The 20,956-nt window shown below is 39.3% G+C and overlaps 1 protein-coding gene across 1 annotated transcript; it reads left to right on the top strand.

Annotated features, from left to right (window-relative positions):
• The first annotated feature begins 565 nt into the window (after window positions 1-565).
• On the top strand, window positions 566-20,664 carry BicC (protein bicaudal C). Its single transcript, XM_074105408.1, has 20 exons — window positions 566-824; window positions 1,548-1,689; window positions 1,777-1,820; window positions 1,918-1,987; window positions 2,411-2,490; window positions 3,365-3,427; window positions 6,573-6,722; window positions 7,675-7,788; window positions 8,021-8,146; window positions 8,657-8,875; window positions 9,790-9,958; window positions 10,435-10,851; window positions 11,872-11,957; window positions 12,419-12,521; window positions 13,419-13,523; window positions 14,358-14,491; window positions 14,629-14,742; window positions 15,453-15,597; window positions 16,411-16,530; window positions 17,059-20,664. Exons 1-20 carry the CDS (start codon window positions 744-746, stop codon window positions 17,169-17,171), a joined length of 2,595 nt encoding a protein of 864 aa, XP_073961509.1. The 5' UTR covers window positions 566-743; the 3' UTR covers window positions 17,172-20,664.
• Window positions 20,665-20,956: the final 292 nt, after the last annotated feature.

The following is a 20,956-nucleotide window of genomic DNA, read 5'->3' as shown; positions in this document are numbered from 1 at the left end:
AAAAAACCTTTTCTTTGGTATCAACTAATTAAGAGAAAGTCCCACGGAAATAAAACGAAACAACTATACTTAACCATTAATCATTCATAATCATTTTGCTTACAATATGAAGTAAAAATATGTACCAAGGTTCATTATTATAATATATGAAATCGTTCTGTTAAAAAATATATTGCAAAGTACATTTGACTAAAGTTAAAATGAAATTGATAAGCCGCGAAATTATATTGGGCATCTTGGCGCTGTCTCGATGGTTACGTTCAGTGGCGGGATGCGATGTGATTGGTTAGTTGCTGCCAGGCCTCCACAGACAACATCTATTTACGCGAAATCATTTGTCCTTCCAAGCCAAAAAATAAGAGGGTAAATTCTAAAACCCAGAAAATGTACAATCTCTTTTTTGACAGGATAAAACTATGATAAAAAATTATTTTCTTTCAGGCATGAGCATACGTACATTTGTGGGAACAAAACGTTATACTAGAAATTTAAATTTAAAAATCAAACGGAAAAATACCAGCGTACCCTCATTATCAAATTTCCGTTAGGTACACGAGTCATTTGGAGGCATAGTTAGGTTCGGCAAAGCCATACAGCAGTGTAGCAGTTCTGGTATACGCTTTTTACAATAAAGTCAAATAAATGTAATAATGAATGTCTACGAAATTAATTCTAGATTATTTTAATTAGTCAATATTGCAACCAAACATTGTACATAAAATATATATTTTTAAATTATTAACATGGCCTCCGGTAACTATTTAACAGTTAAAACGCATTTATCAGAATTTAAAAATAATTCGGACAAGGATACAGTCAGTGAGGTAAGTTTATTATAACACAAGTACTTATTCACAATGTAATTAAAAAAGTATTTCTATCATTTCATTAGGTACGCATCCGCCATTTTGAAAAGATCGTGGCGTGATTAAAAGAATTGCTTTTGATTATAGTACAAAAATGTGCACACAAACTTCATACGAATACAATACAATACAATAACTCTACAAATCTTGTGTAAAGGCAGTTTTTTGTTCATAAGAATTACGAAATATTATTTCTTTTATGTTCTTTAATTTTAGCTGAGTAAAAGTAAAATAAAAGTGAGTCTTCTCTTGTTATTATTACCAGTAACCTTTAATCAACGAATAATCTGTACCTAAAAAATCGTGTAACTACGAAAACTATACCAATACCTACCTATAGCAAATACACTGGATAACATAAATTAAATTAACCAAGTTAGATTGTGAAATATTGTGGAAAAAAAGCGAAATTGCTTTGACCACACCGCAGTTGAAATTGAATAGGTACTTAGTTTAAACTAAGTCAAACTTTTTAAGGCATTCAGTACCTATCTATACTAATACAGTGGGTAGTTTCTTACCTCATAGGTAAATTACCACTGAGGTGAATTAAGTTTGTCTTTCTACAATACGACATCTACTAAATTATGATGGTTTTAATAACCTTGTAGAAATTATTGCCCTTAATTGTAGGCATCCTTATATTCTTATTCAATTAAACGCATAAAATTCGAATTTCAGGCCTCTGAAAGCGGCACCAGTAACTCTACATCAGCCGAGGATCTCCAAAAACTAGCTGTGATCCTTGGTCTGAATAGTGTTGAAGATGTATACCAAGAACGATTCCGTGTTGACCGACGCCGGTTGGAGACAATGCTGGCTGGTAGGCATTCAAAAGATAAAACATAACTGTATCAATCAATATAATTAGTAATTAGCAGTCAAACTTATTAAACTTTTACTTTCACAGATAATTTGGAGGAACCACAAACGGCACAAGCATTTTTCCACCGGGTAAAATACACTGTTATTCATTTTTAGATGAGAATATTATCTTCAATTATCAATTCTTCAGAAATAGAGCAGAATGTAATTTAAATTTTGTTTTCAGATAATGAATGAAACGAATACCTTAATTAACTGGCCAACGCGTTTAAAAATAGGAGCCCGCTCAAAAAAAGGTTTGGTTTACTTCTGTATTAAATGTTAATACCAACCTAAAAAAATATGAAGCATATTTCTGAACACAATTTGTTTGTAATAATTAAAAAGTTCAGTTAGTCTATGAACGGGGTCAAAATTTGGCGCGCACGGTGGCGTCAGAAAGTCGCGCTTCGGCGCCAGTCTGGCGCACTTCGGGTTAAAATTTGAAATTATTCATTCAGCGTCCGTTACTACAATCAAATATTGCAATCAATTTTTTATTTCATGTGTATTTAAATGAAGTTACCATGATTGCGATGGAGAATAGTGATGAATTATTGTATAATCTAATTAGACGGATACGTGATAATAAGTTTACGGATTTTTTTGGTAATTTATATTCGTGTTCGGTTTATTTTGTTAAAGCTTTCTGTGAGAGTGATTTTATTTTTGTGATTTAGATCCTCACGTGAGAGTCGCTGGCCGAGTCGATGACGTGAAATTAGCAAGAGAGAAGATTATGCAGTTGCTGGATACTAGAGTGAGTGTGTAATATAAGTTCTTAAACTTAAGAGTTTTAAGAATCGTTTTCGTAATTACGTGGAGTTTTTTAAAAGCTAAATTAAGTATCAACTTATTATCTATTTGAATAATACGACCTATTTAAGTAAAGTCAATGTAGAGTTTATGTTAACATAAAGCCGTATTACCTGGTGGTGGTACTATTATTAGGTAAGCGTATTTTTAAATTACGATTATATCCTTTATTACATCGATAAATTAAGTGAGTTAATGAATTTTTTGTTTACATTTCGATGGCAATACAGTCGATGATTCCATCCAAATAAAAGTTTGCAACAGTATCTACGGTATTTTTTGCCGCTGCATTACCATCAGGAGTTTTGTTTTATGACATCTTGAGTTTTTTTTTATTGGTTTGTCCTGTCTTGCGGCTGGTAAAGTGTCGATAGAAACCAAATATCTATCAGCCAATTGACGAGATATCGGTTATAGAGATGGAGCGACAATGTTGAGTCAGTTCAATAATGAGCCGAAAATCAATGTTACAATACGATCCATTCATCAATTTGTGACTAAGCCGTGAAGCAGCAGTGCTTGCACTGTTGTGTTTCGGCGTGGAGAATAAGACAGCCGGTGAAATTACTGGTACTTGAGGTATCCCATCTTAGGCCTCTAGGTTGGCAACGCATCTGCAATACCCCTGGTGTTGCAGATGCTTATGGGCGGTGGTGATCTCTTACCATCAGGAGACCCACTTGCTCGTTTGCCATCCAGTTGAATAAAAAAAAAGTATTTTGTTTGTATGAATTTTGGTTGTGTGGACTACATCGATGTTAATTATTTTTTTACGACAGTATGTAAGTAGATCTTAATATATTTTTTTTTGTTGACAGAGCAACCGGGTTACTATGAAAATAGACGTCAGCTACACGGACCATTCACATATCATTGGAAAGGTATGTTTAGTTTAATTTTAAGAATAAATTGGCCTTGTGCTAGTTGGACTCGCTCGCCGAGGGTTCTTTACGAATATGTAGGTTTGTGAGTATCCAGTGTTAGCCCCTCGCCTAAGCAAAATGTACGCAGGTTTGGGGTCATTTAAGTGGTTTATTGATATAGACAAGCAGAAATGAAAAATTATGATTTTTCTTATTGATTATGCTATAAGAGCTACCTCTAATACGAAAATTCTAGTTTCCAGAACAGCTGGAAGTAACTACCTTTTGAATTTTTCGATTAAGGCAATTTTACAGCTTCAAGGGGCTGTAGGCCTGAGTATATGGTTTTTATTTCAACTCGATACTTTTTCCACAGAATAGATAATAGTTGACAAGTACTTCTACGCGTTTCCGAGATAAAGGGTCTTGACAGGCAGACGGACGATCAACAAAGTCCTATTTTGTATATCAGGGATACATACTAGTATTACACAGATTGTGGCCCGCTGTAGATAATAGCGCAGATCTACACCTTTAAGGCTATCTTTTTCCATTTTATTTTTCATCTATAAAATTTTATATGAGACAACCGAGACTAGAATAATACATTGTGCATTAAGGGGCGTAAGAATGAGGATTACTAACGAGAGTCTATTAAAAGCCTGCTGCCGGAGGCGGAGGGATTTTAATGACTCGAGTTTGTAACCCTCTTACGGCCCGTGATACACACAAATGATTTTCATCACATTGTGAGGAAAAAAAATGCAAAAATGAAATTATTTTGTGTCTAAGTCTAAACACTTCACAGCTCGGCAAAAGAAAGACGCTAAGAAAACAACCGAATAAAATAATGGCTACCTGCCAATACAGCAGGCTTCAACAAAAATTCGAAAATCGAAGTTCGTATGGATCCCTCTCACTCTCGTATTAAATTATATTTGCGTCAGCAAAACGATACGAACATCTCTTTTCAAATTGCGTAGTAGCCCCCTGATTGTCACCTTTTTCGAGTCGTCTAGTCGTCTAATCTCACTTAGCTGTACTTTTTTTCAATGTTTAATGACCAGATGGTCCCAAAGGAAGACCAGCGCCGTTCGCAAGACCGGCAGAATGCTGATTCGGGACCATTTCGTGACATGCATACGTAACAATTTTTTATTTTATTTTTATTATTGTTGCTGTCTTTTTTAATGTCACGAATAAATGTTTTCTTTCTTTCTTTCTTTCTTTCTTTAATGCTAAGCTAATTATTCCAACATGCTAAAAAATATTAACTAAAATTATTGCAAAAGTATTTGATACAAATTTTAAACATAAAAATATCGAAGTTTTATGATGCGTGGGGAAAAAAATGGTGTAAAATTGGGTTTTAGCTAAGTTTTAAGGATGTAAATAAAACGTTGGCTGACTTGAAACCTCTTTAGTCTGAAATGACGTAACTACTTACTTTTTAAAACTAAAGTCATAATTAACTCCCTTGAGAAGAAAACTATACTTTTTTTTTTTTTTATACGACTGGATGGCAAACGAGCAAGTGGGTCTCCTGATGGTAAGAGATCACCACCGCCCATAAACATCTGCAACACCAGGGGTATTGCAGACGCGTTGCCAACCTAAAGGCCTAAGATGGGATACCTCACGTGCCCGTAATTTCACCGGCTGTCTTACTCTCCACGCCGAAACACAACAATGCAAGCACTGCTGCTTCACGGCAGGATTAGCGAGCAAGATGGTGGTAGCAATCCGGGCGGACCTTGCACAAGGTCCTACCACCTGCAAAACTTACGTATAAATCCATAATTCCCGCGGGAACAATTGAGGCCATTGTCCTTTAGTACTTATACAGGCATGGAATAACATTATTGACGAGCAAATGTGATTAAAAGAAGGTTTCATTTTTTAATTTAGCATACGAAATATAATTAAGTATCTGCTTCGGTTTGGGTTACTAGCTGATGGTTTTGAATCACTTAGATGTTATTAATATGAAATCCAAATAAAATACAAAATTGCGAGTAAAAGTTTCAGATTCCGTAGATTTTCAAATATATTTTGCTCAAAATTTCCAGAAAAATCGCAGTCTCGACATTTTACCGCTTTGTCCAGATACTTTGTCTTCCGATCTGGCAACCCATATGCAGCTACAACTGGTGCAGTCATCAATAGGAAATGTTCACGTACATTCATATTACTTTAACGAGATTCCTACTCTTGCTAAAAAAAACTACAAATAGATACATTAATGGCCGCATATTTTGCCGCGTCTACTGTTATGAGTACTATGTTACCATTATTATTACGGTATTAGCTCTGCCGTGGGAAAATCAGTAATCTACGGGAAATTGCTAAGCGGTAATTGCAAACGTTTACACACTTCAAACAACATCACTGTTTCCTGTGTCAACTATACTTAGGTACATAATATATTTTAGGTATTTTAAGTAGCTTTATACCCGCCGATTATTAATCATAAGGCATAAAATTACAGTTTTATTGGGTTTACTCTTTAACTCTACATAGCCATGGTGTGTAGGCCTGATAGTTTGAACAACAGTCTTTCAAACTGATCGTGGGTTCAAATCCGGGCTCGAACTTCGTGAGTTATCGAAATTTATATGAGAAATAAAATTTGAAATTTATGACGAGCTTTAGGTTGAAGGAATACCGACATCGTGAGGAAACCTGCACAAACCTGCGAAGCAATTCAATGATATGTGTGAAGTTCCTAATATGCACTGGGCCAGCGTGAGAACTGAGGCCCAAGTCCCTCTCATTCTGAGAGGAGGCCTGTGCCCAGTAGTTAGACGGATATAATGATTGCGGGATGACGATGATGATGATGATAATGATTGCTAAATAGATACTTTAACCATTTCATACACTGTATGTAGGTATTACGTATTACATTATGGCGTAGGTAATATTGGAGAAGCCTAAAAGTTTATACGAGCAAATTCATTCAGGCAACGCAACTTTGTTACCTAGTTTTTCAGTTTAAATTAAATTGCTAATTTTTTTACAACCCTTACTATTATAAAGTAACACTGTCTGTCTGTCCGCCTGTGCTGAAAACTGAAAAAGTAACAGACTTATACGTCTGTTACCTCTGTATGTCATTTTGCATCGAGATAAACATAGATTAACTCTAGTCTTCGATTCCCAGGGAGGTCTGACCATAAAGCGCGTGATGGAGGAGACCGGCTGCCACATCCACTTCCCGGACTCCAACCGGACCAGTTCCATCGAAAAGAGCAACCAGGTGTCCATCGCTGGGGACATGGAGCGCGTGGAGAGAGCCAGAGCTAGAGTGCGAGTGAGTAATCCTACTAGTATTATAAATGCGAAAGTTTGTGATGAGGTCCTATCATAGGACTCCTATGTGCGTGTAGCCTCCTAGCGCCATCTAGTGAGCACATATAGAAACTCCAAAATCAAAAATCAAAATCAAAATCATTTATTCAGTAAATAGGCCGCAATGGGCACTTTTACACGTCATTTTTTAAACTACCTGCGCTTTCGGAAAGACCATCATTGCCAAGAAGAATGCGCCGCAAGAAACTTGGCAGAAAGTCATTTTTTCAACATAAAATAATTACAAATAAAATACTTAAAAACTACTGTATACAATGAAATAAAAGAAAATACAAAAAAATATTAATCCAAACGAGTCCTACGCTCTTCCTGCGGACTTTGGTCCCCAGGCATAACACCTGCCTGGAGAGAGATCTCTTTATTGGAGCCTCTAAAGAAATAAAACTGCATTTAAAGGTTTTCTAAAACTAGCTTGCCTCGCCCGGTACTCGAACCAACTAAAATAAAAATAAAAAACACTCGCTATTTTGTACTACTAATCGATAGGATTATTATTCAGGATAAAAAAATCTCCGACGTTTGGTCGGGGTTCGGACACGCGAAGTAGATGCATTTGCGTAATCTAGTGTAATCCATATCTGTGGATCCAATCCATACAATATGAAGCCCACGAAGTAATTTGTGGGAATTCATAGCGTTAGTAAATTTATTCCCCGGAATTTTAATTGATTTAGACTGATCTGTACCGGCTAATATCACAAAATATTCTCAATATCAGCAATTTGTATGGTATTGTAACTTTTTATTGGACATAAAACATATGAAAATTAGTTAACAAAGGAAAGAGATGTACAAAGGCGAAATTATCCTTTAAAGGGATCTCTTCCCTAGATTATGTAGTCTCAGCAGCAGCAAGACCTACAAACTATTGCATAGCTATGTTATTTCAACAGGCGCTGACGCCGTTAGTCTTCTGCTTCGAACTGCCGATAGTGGCGCCCTCGCAGCCACTTCCTGACATCAACTCGCCGTACGTCCAACAAATACAGGAGCAGTACAATGTGCAGGTGAGACTGATCGACTTACCTAGAGTGGCAGATGGCCATTAACTATGATAGATATTTATTGTCAATGTTTAATGCGTGTTTTGTACCTAGGTACTTTCGATAGGCAGTGGCGAAAAATGTCATATGCCCTTTTAATAACTTGAATTAAAAAAAAACATTCGATAAAAATAATGTACAGTCACCAAAAAAAAGGTTTTTTTTATCACAAATATATTTCCTTGGACTATAACAGGTGATGCTCCGTAACCGGCCTAAGTTGCACGCCAACTTGCTGGTCGTCAAAGGTGTACAGTGGGAGGTGCAAGGCACTATGGAGGCCACGGGGCTTTTGATGAACTATATGTGCGGACAGCTGGCGGTGAGTATACAAATTCGTCGGAACATCATTTTGTAAGAAAACCGACTTTGGTGGGCTCCTCATTCCTTTGTTTTCCAATATTTTTTAAGCAAAAAATACGATATTTACTTACCTCTCATAGACTTACCTACTCAACGAGCTCTAAACTATTAGGTACACACAACTCGATGGGGTAGGTCAAAATATTATTTCGCACCATACTTAAAAAAAATTTTTTTTTTTGCTTTGATGCTACTATGAAAATTTTAAGATTGCAAGTAGTTCCAATCATTTGTCTGTAAAATTTACGTGACAGGCGGGCACGTAAGTGACAGACAGCGATATAGCTCCGTTTGTACAGTCAGCAACAAAGATATGAATACAGCCAAAGTGCAAAAAATATGTATACACGACCTTAATGTTCAGGCAATAAAGTCCTGTATACATATTTTTAGCACTTCAAGCGTATGTATATTTTTGTTGCTGACTGTACATTTTTCATCAAGTACTTACTTTATGTTTCTCTTTTAGATGCATACCAGCGTGCAAATGACATTGGAAATCTCCCCCATCCACCACTCAGTGGTAGTCGGCAGGGCCGCTGAGCAGTTAAAGGTCATCATGAAGGGCACTAACACCGAGATCATGTTCCCTGACGCTGACGACCCCAACATCCCGGTCATCAAGAAGAGCTGTGTGACTATCAAGGGGCAGATCAAGGATGTGTACGCGGCGAGACAGCAGCTGATGGTAAGTTACAGTTCTTACATAACTAATCTTAGTTAGCGTCATTGGCGTATCTAGGGTTGTTTTTCAAGGGGGGGAGGGGGGCTGGCCTGGATTTGTGAAGATATCAGTATTATAGAATTTTGAAGCGGTAGCCCAACATCCTGGGGTAGGCACTAGACTATACTGGGGTGGGCACGGGCCACCCGCCCCCCCTGTATATACGCCTATGGTTAGCGTCGAGGTCGCCTTTATGCTGTCCTTTAAAGTCGCGAACTTGCCTCAGCACAATCCTGCGCCATTCAAGCCGCTGTGAAGCAAAATCTTTCCATCGAAATGGTTCGATGCGACATCTTTTCATATGTCGCATCTGCACAAGTTGGTTTAATTTTTAGCCGTAGAGAGCGCTGTGATCGTTTCGGCTCCCCCCACCACCGGCTTTGCACGGTCCCAATAGAGACAATGAGGGCTATCGCGAATGAATTCGCCACTAGAGGCGCTAGTGTAGCGTGAGGTCTCCGAAATGTCAAATCTCATAGTTTTTGGGTGAGCTACGCGGGTTTATTTATAATTAGAATAATTTTGTGAATATTTTGCAATATCTGAAATTAATTATGGCAAATATGCGTTCCGGGGCAATGAATGTCTGTGTTTTGAGACAGTTTTGTCTTTCGGAAACCTTTGTCCACCCTTTTTTCCGAACAAAACGGGGACTATGCAACACTGTGGCATGCTCGATATTTTATGGTACGGTTTTAAGGTGTATTAAATATGGTTTTAATCTAAACTCTGTTTCACGCCCGTAATAACAGACTTTGAAAGCCATACTTAAAAACCTCACGCAACAGTGCGCCATCTAGTGAGACAAAAAACGATAGCCCTCATTAGAGCCTTCAGCTCCGCGTATAGTAGTCTAAACCCCTTCATTTCTCCAACAGGGAAGCCTCCCCCTGGTGGTGATCTTCGACGTTTCAGAGGAAGCGTACCGCCTGGACCCAGAAGCGGCCATAAAGCTTATGCAGAAGTATAACGTGTACATCAACATTCGGCGGAAACCGAAGCAGGGAATTGCTTCGGTAGTCATCAAGGGGATTGAGAGATGTGCGGGTGAGTAGACATCATCATTCTATACTTACCTACATCATTTTTAAAATCATAAGCCTAGTAGTTGAGACTATGGCCTCACGAACAGAGGATTGTGCAAGTCAGAGCTCACACGCTTCGGAATTTATGTTCAAAATTCCATTTGAAATTTACTATGAGTTTTAGTTCTAGCTATGAGCTTTTAGCATTTTTAGGTTGGGGGAGTAAAGTCCTCGGTTAGCGACCACGAACCGTAAGACGAAGGTTGGCAGCCCTCCCACTTGGTGGACTGACGACATCGTGAGAGTTGCGGGAAACCGGCGGGTCCAAGTGGCGAGCTGTCTCGTTTTAAGCAGCCTTTGTTCAGCAGTGGATGTCTTCCGGTTGATGATGATGATGAGCTTTATGGTGAAGGAAAACATCGTGAGACCTGCACACACGTACCTACGTGAAGCTCCCAATCCGTACTTAGGGTGACGTAAATTTGTTTCTTTCACCAGGTGATATCTACGAAGCGCGCCGGGAACTCCTAGGCGGCAACGAGCCCGTCATTACAGCAGAAGTTCCAGAATCATACAACATCCCAGCGTTCAACACGGCCATGCCTAATTTCGGGGTCTACAATCCATTCTCCCCCTCCCACCCTCTTCCAAACATCACCAACTCCCCCTGCTCCCCCTACAACCTTCAGCTAGAGCTAGCCAACTTCAACATTGGGAGTCCAATGTACAATCAGCCACCGACCCCTGGCGGGTACCCCAGTCCGTTGTCCCCCGTGGCTATTACTCCCCCGGTGTACCCCAATGCGTGGATCATACCGTCCCCTCAGCCGAGGGCTGGTCAGTTCCATTATCCAAGTATGGGTGTGCCTAATCCTAGCAATGTCATGTACAAGAATCAGGGCGGATCGTGGAATCGTGAGTGTTCTTCTTATTATTAATTTGATTTATTTTAAAAAAGGAATTTGACCCCTGATTCACTGGTTCAAGCGTTACTTTGCGGAGGTCCATAATGCAGTGCAGACATAGCTCTCTTGGACGTGTAAGATTGTAGTTCACCACTTTTTTTTCTTTTTTTAACAGACTTCAAAAAAAGGAGGTTATCTATTCGGTTGTATTTTTTTTTTATGTTGGTTACCTCAGAACTCCGTCATTTATGAACCGATTTGTTTTTTTTTGCGTTCGTCTAAGAATGCTTTGAATTAGGTCCCATAAGCACCAAATTAGGATCTGATTATTGGATCCTAAGGAAATCGAGGGAATTCTTCAAATGTTGTAGGGACACCTATGGTAATTTTGATATATTTAGTAGTAACTCGTGCATTTGCTCTTGAAAATCATCATTTGGTGAAGTGGAACTGATGATGAAGACCGCAGTTGACCATCGGAGTTACTACTCAGTAACAAGTATTTCACGGGTTGAATTTCAATTACTTTAACACAGTTGCTAAGCAATTTATGCTCCTCGTAATGCATATGGTGAAATGGAATGGGTGGTGAAGCACCAGTACTCCTCAATAAAGAAAGTCTCTGCATCGGAAAAAGCAATCTTTTGTAAGAGGTGACGAGCAGTTGACATGAAACTATTGTATCTTAGATTATTTACACTAAAAAGGGTGAAAAAAAAATTATAACAAAAAATTGAACCGACTACAAAAAAACATGAAAATAATTTTCTACCAGTCTGAAGTCGGTCGGTGCCTCAGCACGAGCCAGCAGGAGTGAAGCTATAGTCATCTACCTCACCTACGCACTTTATATTGGGCCTCAATCACTCCTGCTGGCTCGTGCTGAGGCACCGACCGACTTCAGACTAGTAGAAAATTATTTTCATGGTTTTTCTAGTCGGTTAATTTTTTTTGTTATATTTTTTTTCTTTTACTAATACTAACTCGAAGCACACGTTTTAATTTAAATTTTAACGTTGTTTATTTACAGCTCTTTCTAGCGGCGCCGATATGAGCACAATGCAACAGCCGATGGTTATGCAACAAGCCTATCAGCAGATTCCTGAAGGCAGGCCTGTGAGTCTTTGACCTATTTATTTACCAACGTATGAATTAAAGGGAGGAGTTTAATAAAGGGGGAGAGAAGAGAAGTGATCCAATGCGAAATGTTCGCTTTCATCATTGACATCTATGTACCTTACGGCACATTAGATGGATGCCGATGGCTTGCATGCTGTGTCTGTTGTAATTTGGCACACCAAATTACACCCAATAGCACCTATGAAACCCATACTTTACATAATTATGACGTTGTAAGTACTTACAATAATAACAATATTTGTTTCTTGTGTACCCCATGATCTGGTGTGTCATTCATTGGATAAATCTCTCAATAAATAATGTTGCAAATTTTAGGATAATTATTTTTCAATTCACGCTTTTCTTTCTGTTTTTGGATTTGCAAAATATGTAACTTTAAAATTCAAATTTTGCTAGTGGTTTGTAACTTCATGGTTGACGCGGTTCCTTGTCCGCAGACGACTCTGAGCCAGCTCCTCAACTCCAGCTCGCAAGCCAGCAGTGGCTACCAGAGCAACTTCACTGGAAGCTCCGTCTCCCTCGACACACATAATATTTCTGGTAAGTCAATCTATGGGCATTGGGCCAGTGGCTGCTTGCTGTTGGTCGTAAGTAGAAGTTATGGCTACGTAATCCAGAAATAGACCGGAATCACAAATGCACCGCACCTCGCCAAAGATCGGGAGAGGTATGCGAAGCAAACAGTATTCGTGGCCGTGCGTATCGAGTCGTATAATTTTTGATAGTCATACATTCACGTTGCAGGTGGTAGGACCTTGTGCAAGGTCCGCCCGGATTGCTACCACCATCTTGCTCGCTAATCCTGCCGTGAAGCAGCAGTGCTTGCACTGTTGTGTTTCGGCGTGGAGAGTAAGACAGCCGGTGAAATTACTGGCACTTGAGGTATCCCATCTTAGGCCTCTAGGTTGGAAACGCATCTGCAATACCCCTGGTGTTGCAGATGTTTATGGGCGGTGGTGATCTCTTACCATCAGGAGACCCACTTGCTCGTTTTCCATCCAGTCAAATAAAAAGAAATCATAATGTAATGTTTGTCATAATTTTGGATTGGATTGTTTCACTACCGCATTTCATCCTCACGAAACTTTCCCACGCACGACTAAAGTATGGAACCAGCTTCCTGGACCTGGAACAGTATTGCCGGAGCGGTACAACTTAGGGATCTTTAAAAAACGAGCCTGTCAGTCTCTCAAAGGGTCGGCAACGCACCTGTGATACCCCTCGTGTTGACAGGTGTCCATGGGCGGCGGTGATTGCTTCCCATCAGGTGACCCGCATGCTCGTTTTCCCCCTTTTAGAAATAAAAAACCTTTCCCGCTGAAATCCCGAAATAAGGAATGTGACCACGAAAATGAGACGGTTGAAACGTTCCAATAATATTCCAGGTGAGACCAAATATATTATTGAGAACACGTCATGATTGCTGTGGTGTTTCAGGTGGCGAAAGCAGCAACATAGCGTCGCCGTCCGTGTCTCCCATCAGCAGCGGCAAGACGCACAGCCCCGCGCCGTCCGCCGACACCACAGATCGCTCACAACAGGGTATGTTTCCCTCTCACTTCACCTCCACATCTATCAACGCGGACTCGGCAAAATCCTATAGAAAAAACCTTTATGTCCACGCAATAAGAGCTAAAAAGGCAAGGTTCGGCTTGGATCGGCTCGGTCGACGCCTACCAACGCGTTAACGTCTTTTTCGCTCTTATTGCATAGACAAAGGGTTCTTTCTTTAGCCTTTTGCAGATTCCGTGTCGTTAAATGTGGGGAGACCCTAACGCTACGTACGCACTATGCGGGCTAACCGCGCGGTTTTATCGTGCCGGCTGTCTCAAGCGATACTTTTTAAAGAGGAACGGCGCTAAGACCGCGCGGTTAACCACATATAATAATAGTAGGTACGTAGCTTAACTCTGTATTTTTTGCTCGAACGGACTGTTAGGTACTGTTACACTGTTAGGGCCTGTTTCACAATCCATTGATGGTTAAATGTGATGCCCTCTCTATTTGTTTTGTTCGAATAGACGAAGACGGCATCACATTTAACCGTCAGTTAACACTAATCAATGGATGGTGAAGCAGCCCCTTTGTCTCTGATGGGTTTTACAGCTTGTCGGATGGCGACCTCTATAACGTAGCGAATTCTTTGATCCTAAAAGAGGTTTTTATCCAGCGTTCTGCGTCCTTTGATCCGGTCCGGTATGAGCTGAGTAGACCAGAGTCTGGCCAAGTCTTAGTATGTCATGTAATGGAGGCGGGTTATGATATGCCTAGGAATTCATGATGTGGCGGATACTTTGACGCAATACTGCATTCAAGAGGGACTTTAATGTTAATTACTTATACCTGAGTAACCTTATCTTAATCCCCCCCAAACAGAAATAGCGAGTATAATATCGGACATGCCGCTATCGGAGCGGCGCGCGCCCGGCTGCGAGAAGAAAACTCTTGAGACGCTCGGCAAGCTGTCCCCGCTGACAGAGTACCGCAAGATGAAGGCCGAAGCCAGCAAGGTAACCACCGCCAAACATTTTGCCCACCATTAGCCCTAACGATTATAAAATTAGCACTCGGCCATCTATAACTACTCGGGCGGCAATCCCCTATTTCGCGGACTCTGCAGTAATGTAATATTTAATCTTGTTATTAGGCCATGCAAGAGAAGGTTGGCAGCAACTACCGCATGCCGACGCCTCGCTGGTCGGGCTACTTCTTCAGCCACACCTCGCCCGGACCGATTAACTTGAAGGACGCTAATACCACGGTAAGAGAAAGTGACCACACAAAACAAAATATTACATTATTGTCGACTAAAGCCACCAAACATAGCTCGAAATTGAAGTGGCAATGGGTGGGCTATAAGTATATAACGCTCGAGGAAAAGATAAACGTTGAGGGAAAAAAGTCCTTGAGTGGCGGCCACGAACCGAAAGGCCAAGCCTTTAGCAGGCCTTCAGTAATTGATATGATAATGGATCGTTCACAATCATATTTACTTAAGTAAACCTCCCACACTTTTAATTGCAGTGACCCGCACTTAGTTAATGATTCAAATTTACTTAATACTTTTTTTTTGCAACATTACAAAAAATAACGTTTATGTATCTAATAAATATGTAGATATCTACTGGTACGATATCTAATAGCCTTACTAATTGATTAAATTCGCTAGAGTTGGTCCTGCTTAGTGCTTACATCTCCTCCCGAATCATCCTGTAGTGTTTTTTTTTTTTCAAACATCGTCTTAGGGAAAAATAAAACTGTTTGACTTTTTTTTAATACTTAACTTTGTTTTTCATAGAAATAGTTACTTCGAAATACAAAATTATTCCAACCTTCCTTTTAAATTAGTAGCTGATTTTCTCACAATCTACGGACAGTTTTTACTACATGTAGGAGGAACGTGCTGAAGTTTTATTACCTTAATTTACCTAACTTGTTGCATTTTCGACACTTATACTATGTTATTTCCAGCCTGACAAAGCATGGAATCGATCAGACCTGGTACGGCCAAACATAGTGGAGAAGGCCTCCCCCTCCCCCCCACAGGCCATCAAGCCTTGCCGCTACACCCAGCTGTACGATCTACTGCGGGACATCGGACTGCACAAGTATATTGGTCAGTGTACATTGCACATAGCTATCCTAATTATCCTTACTAATATTATAAATGCGAGTGTTTGTATGTTTGTCCGTCTTTGTCGATGCGGAGCGACGGATCGACGTGATTTTTGGCAGAGATAGTTTATGGGCCAGAGAGTGCCATAGGCTACTTTTAATCCCGGAACAGCGCGCGATAACCGAATTCCAAGCGGTCGAAGCCGCGGTCAAAAGCTAGTATTATTTAACTGTGAAAGTTTGTGAGTACCTACTGTTTGTACCTACTCCTTCACGCTTGAATGATGTGACGGATTCGGATGAAAGGTGGGATCTACATAGCTGGACAACTGGAATAACACATAAGCTACTTTTTCTATTAAGTGGTATCGGAAATCTCAAACTTCAATCCGCTTCATTTGGCGCGAGTGTTTAGTTGAAGCAGTACGGTAGTAAAATACTAAACTGCGTTCGTCTCTACTAGCGTGTCCTAGTGTTTGTATTCAGCGGCTTAAGCGTGAAAAGGTAACTGGACAGACACTAGAGGTACAGACGGACGGACAGAGTTACTTTCGCATTTACAATTATTAGGTAGTAAGGAGTCAAAACTATGTACCTATACTACTTATTTCTCAAAGTGCCGTCAACGCATACGTAACTCGGCTTGTTATTGATGTCCAAGGGCAGCGGTGATTGCTTTCTATCAGGTGACCCGCCTGCTCGTTTTCCCTCTATCATATAAAAAAATACGCTGCTGTCCGTACTTGCCATTCAAATTGCCATCCAACCTAATAAGTATAACAAGTTGTGTTAATTATAACGTCCTGTTTGCCAGACTTGTTCAAGAAGCACGAGTTAGACATGTCGACGTTTGCGTCGTTGAACGAGGCCGATCTGACTGAGATAGGCGTCACCGCCTTCGGAGCTCGCAGAAAGATGCTGCTAATCATCGCAGGTATTGCTAATATCTATATGGTTTGTTTCACTATACGTTTACTCAACGAAATGTACCTACCTATGTAATGGTGGCACTTCAGTTGTTGTGTATTCTGCGTTATTGACATCTCCATTGCTCATGGAAGAAATAAAATATTACATCTCTTTCGTACACGCAAATATTTCGATGAATGTGCGAAGTGAAGTGCCAGCATAAGATTTTGTTTGAAACTTTCGCTATTCCCACTCAGAACTAAATTATTTTTCGGGATTTACATAATCACCAACTATTTACTGCTAAAATGACCTCGACGTTTCGATTCGAACACATTGAAGCGGTTGTGGTCACGAGTAGACAAGAATTTTAGAAAAAAAAACTTTATTTTCTAAACTTTTTTGTTTGTGACTTTTGGAGCCTGTTTGGCTTTGGTCTTTGGCATAGATTTTACTTTATGCACTAGAGTATAAAAACATCATTTTTATGTCGCCTAGATCCAACATAAACACGAAGTTTACGGCCATCTCAAGTCAAAAATTCTATTCACAGAGCTGCAACAACAAGCGAGCCAGTTCAAAGGCTCCGCCGCGCCGGGCGCCGAGAGGAAACTCATCCAATCCCCACAATACAACACCGGTGCCCTCGTGCAGGTCAAATGGTAGACTCCCCCGTGACGACAATTTACAATAAGGGCCTACTCCGAAATTCTAAAATCGAAGTTCGTGTCGTACCGTCCCTCTCAATCTCGTCTTAAATAGTATAAGCGTCAGAAAGACGGAAACACGAACTTCGATTTTCGAATTTCAGAGTAGCCCCGCTGAAACCCCCTACTTCATACCCTAGCCCGGACTTTGCGGAGATTTCCTGACTACGCACGCACTATACTGTTTTAGAGCGCCGTCTCTTTCTCAAGCGATACTTTGAAGAGGGACGGCGCGCTAAAACAGCGCGGTTAACCGCATAATGCGTACGTAGCTTATTGCGTGTGTTGACAACCACTGTGCGGAGAGTAACGATGAAGCAGTGAAGAGGGAAGTCACGCAATTTCATAGAACTTGTTCAACATTATCAAGTACTCTTCATATCCGGTTGGGTATACTTTTCATTTTTGAAGTAAGGGGCTAAACTCTGCATAGAAACCAAGGCTCAACAGACCACGGCAAAACGCTGGTCAATCACATTGTCTTTTTGACAGCATCATACATATTTTTTAACCCTGGCGTCCAGTCGCCTACAAAAATATCGATGGGGCCAAAATTACAAAAAGCTTTATAATATGTAGGTAAGTACACGCAACTTTATTGACTTGAAGGTCGTGTATACCTACTTATCTATGTAACTTTGGCTGTATCGATCTCTTTGCAGTTGACTGCTCATAATGTTATCGAATTCTCACAAAGTCGTTTGGAATGTTTGACTAAAAATCGGTCAGAAGAAGGGTTTCGTGCTCGGAAGTAAAATTTATATGGTTCATGCAACAATGACTAGTTTAAGACCCAAGTATCACAAATTACCGTACTTTTTTTTTAGTAGCAAATGTCCATCGATTTTTTTCATTCGCATAGCCTTACGTACAGTTTCAGAGTAGAATATTATGCCTGTAACATGGACAGGAAGAAATTGTAGTCTGGTTTTTGACATTTTGGGTACCGAACCTTTAACGCCAAAATCACCAAAATGCTTGTGTGAGATAACTAGATGACCTTGATGCTAGGTAGTCTTGATTGATGTATGATGTATACAGACCATGGCTATGGGCCCTTAACTCCCGACCTTTCCCCAAATTTTTCCCTGGGGTCATTTTAGACCATGCCGAAGTCAAGCTAAATACATGCTAGCTCTATGATGTCCAATTACGGACCGGCCACGAATACGCGCGACTGGCGATACGGCGAGCGTCTTCTATTCATTGCATTATGTTCCCCTTAGGTAGGTACAGTGGTAAGGTAGCACACGCAATGAAGAGGAAACTGACTCGCCACGCCTCAGGTCACGTATATATCCGTTAGTTAAACTGTAGTGTCTGAGTCGTAAATTGTGAATACAGTCTAGTAATTCCCCATACTGACTCTGGTAGAAGTCACCAGTGGCCTAGAGCTGAGGGCCTACTCCGAAGTTCGAAAATCGAAGTTCGTATCGTTCGTGTCGATTTTCGAGTTTCGTAATATAGCCCCCTGCAGCCCTGTAGAACACAGAGTTAGTAATTGGTAGGAAGTCCCAGGTTGAGAAGCATGTGTTTGGCTCTACATATGGCAGGCCTGACAACTAGGTGCGATTTATATGGCAATGACATAATTCCACAAAGTGACCAAACGGATTCCGTAATATAAATTGCACCTTTCTTGAACCAAAGCAGAATGTGTATTCCGCTTCAAATATTCATTCCATTTCTGAGATACTTTATAAATTGTCGTCTAAAATGTAGAACTAAGATTTGGGTTGATATTGCAGCAATGATATTTGATTTAACTAGTATATTATTCAGACAATGTTGATCAGTAATGAATAAATTATGTAACTAGTCTAGTATCACAGCTAATGAAAATCATGACCCATGTTTTAAATTTTAAATCAATGATAAATTTTATAAAGATATAGATTAAATAAAAATAAGTATACTAGGTAAAACGACGTGCAAACCTATGACTGTTGGTTGTATCTTCATTTGCTGTTAGTACTAAACTACTGAAAGTAAAGTTAGCTTTCTTATCAATATTTAGTAATCTTATTGCTCCAATGCGACCCAAATAAAAGGCTGATTATAATACGAAGACTGATTGTACTGACTGTTAAGAGTATAATATATTGAGTTAATATAGATATCATGATAAAATTGCTCTTTAATAGAATCAGTGATCTCAATTGCGTGCCTTACAGAAGTTAGAAACCATAGGTATTTGGCTGTTCCTAAAATGGTTGTGAGATTTTACAAACGTTCCTATTCTGAAGGTAGGTAGTGTGCCTGATCGACGTTTCTTTAAGACATGGGATCAGTATTAACTATGGCATCCTAGTCCAAGAGGCCTAATGCAAATGTTATCGCCCGTTGATTGCTATGAGATTTTATTTTGTACCTAGTTTTAAGTTGTTTTCTTTTTTAATAGATTTTTTATGATAGCTCAAAGCGAACGACAGTGATGTTTGATAGACTATTGTTGAAGTAAACGGGCCAAGCGCCGATAGAATTAAGGATAACTAGATTTTAATCACAATTAGCTCTAGAGGAAGCATGTTTTATTTCTTGATTTTAACCTTTTAGCATTACGTTTCGACAAATACAATATTGATTTTCGTTATTACATTTCGATGCTTTTTAATATTTGATTATTTCACTATTGGAAATAACGCGACGGTTGGTTTAAATTGCAATTATCAGAGATCAGGTTAACGCCAATGGTTTCTCCTTTTCAATATCATATTTTGAAGAATATGGCTCTAAAGGAAGTTATCAGGATTGGCCACTGACGTATGAAAAATCAATCAGTTACATCAAAGTATTGAATGGACCGCGCTTTTGACTTGATTTTAAAAAGGACTCATTTACCAGTAAGCACAATATGTTCTGATATCACCCCGCAGTGACACTCACAATCGACGGTCACAGAAAAACTGTTATATTTTAATCAGTTAACATTTTAAATATTTATCACGAATCGTTATGTGTTATGATTATGAATTTAGGTTTTTTTACTACATTTATACATGTGCATTTTTTATTTTAACCTTATTAACATGCTAATTTAATGTGAATGCTTTTTGTAATGATATTTTTTCATGTATTTTTGTAATTTGAATAGTGAAGTTTTGGTACATAATTTTCGTGATCTGGTGCTATTGAACAATTTTCATCTGAAACATAAACCACGGAATTATGTATCGATTACTTTACTTTTTATTTGGTTTCTTTTAAGATCGGATGTAATTTTAATCATGAACTTGTGATTTGATCAATCGTTTTTAAAGTATGATTATGAGATGTGTAACGTAATCATTTTAAGTGATTATGAAATACGAACAACTCACAATTAATTTGATGCTATAGCTATAAGCGGGTATAAGGAGTTATGCATTCCCTTTTGTTTTTTTTTTAGATTTTTAAGAGAGTTTTGCACGATCGTTTTTAAGTTTTGCTTGTCAGATTAAAGGCTTACTTTTTCATAATGTTGTTTCATTTTCCTAGAAATATCACTCAGTACGCCTACACTAAAGCTTAAACCTTTTTAGGCGAATTTTCGTGGACCAGAGTTGTTAACTATGTATTTAACTCACAGTTACATGCTAACCTTAAATAGGTAGTCAAAATGTACCAAAGTAATAATAGTAATAATCCATAACACAGAGTAAACTATCAATTTGTTTAACCCTGGACTTAGACAACATGGATAGTTTTTTTTTAATGTCTGGAGAAGTACAACTTGGGGATCTTTAAAAATCGACACTATTCCTC

This window comes from Choristoneura fumiferana, chromosome 23 (genome assembly GCF_025370935.1).
Source record: "Choristoneura fumiferana chromosome 23, NRCan_CFum_1, whole genome shotgun sequence".
NCBI lineage: Eukaryota > Metazoa > Arthropoda > Insecta > Lepidoptera > Tortricidae > Choristoneura > Choristoneura fumiferana.
Note: the sequence above shows the minus strand (reverse complement) of the source record. Positions and strands in the feature narration are given on the sequence as shown.

Bases quoted from the DNA above. Each gene is read 5' to 3' on its own strand.
- BicC (XM_074105408.1), top strand. From the start codon at position 744: ATGGCCTCCGGTAACTATTTAACAGTTAAAACGCATTTATCAGAATTT. The intron at 2,491-3,364 runs GTGAGTGTGTAA...TTTTGTTGACAG, and splicing joins TGCAGTTGCTGGATACTAGA to AGCAACCGGGTTACTATGAA. The intron at 7,789-8,020 runs GTGAGACTGATC...GGACTATAACAG, and splicing joins AGGAGCAGTACAATGTGCAG to GTGATGCTCCGTAACCGGCC.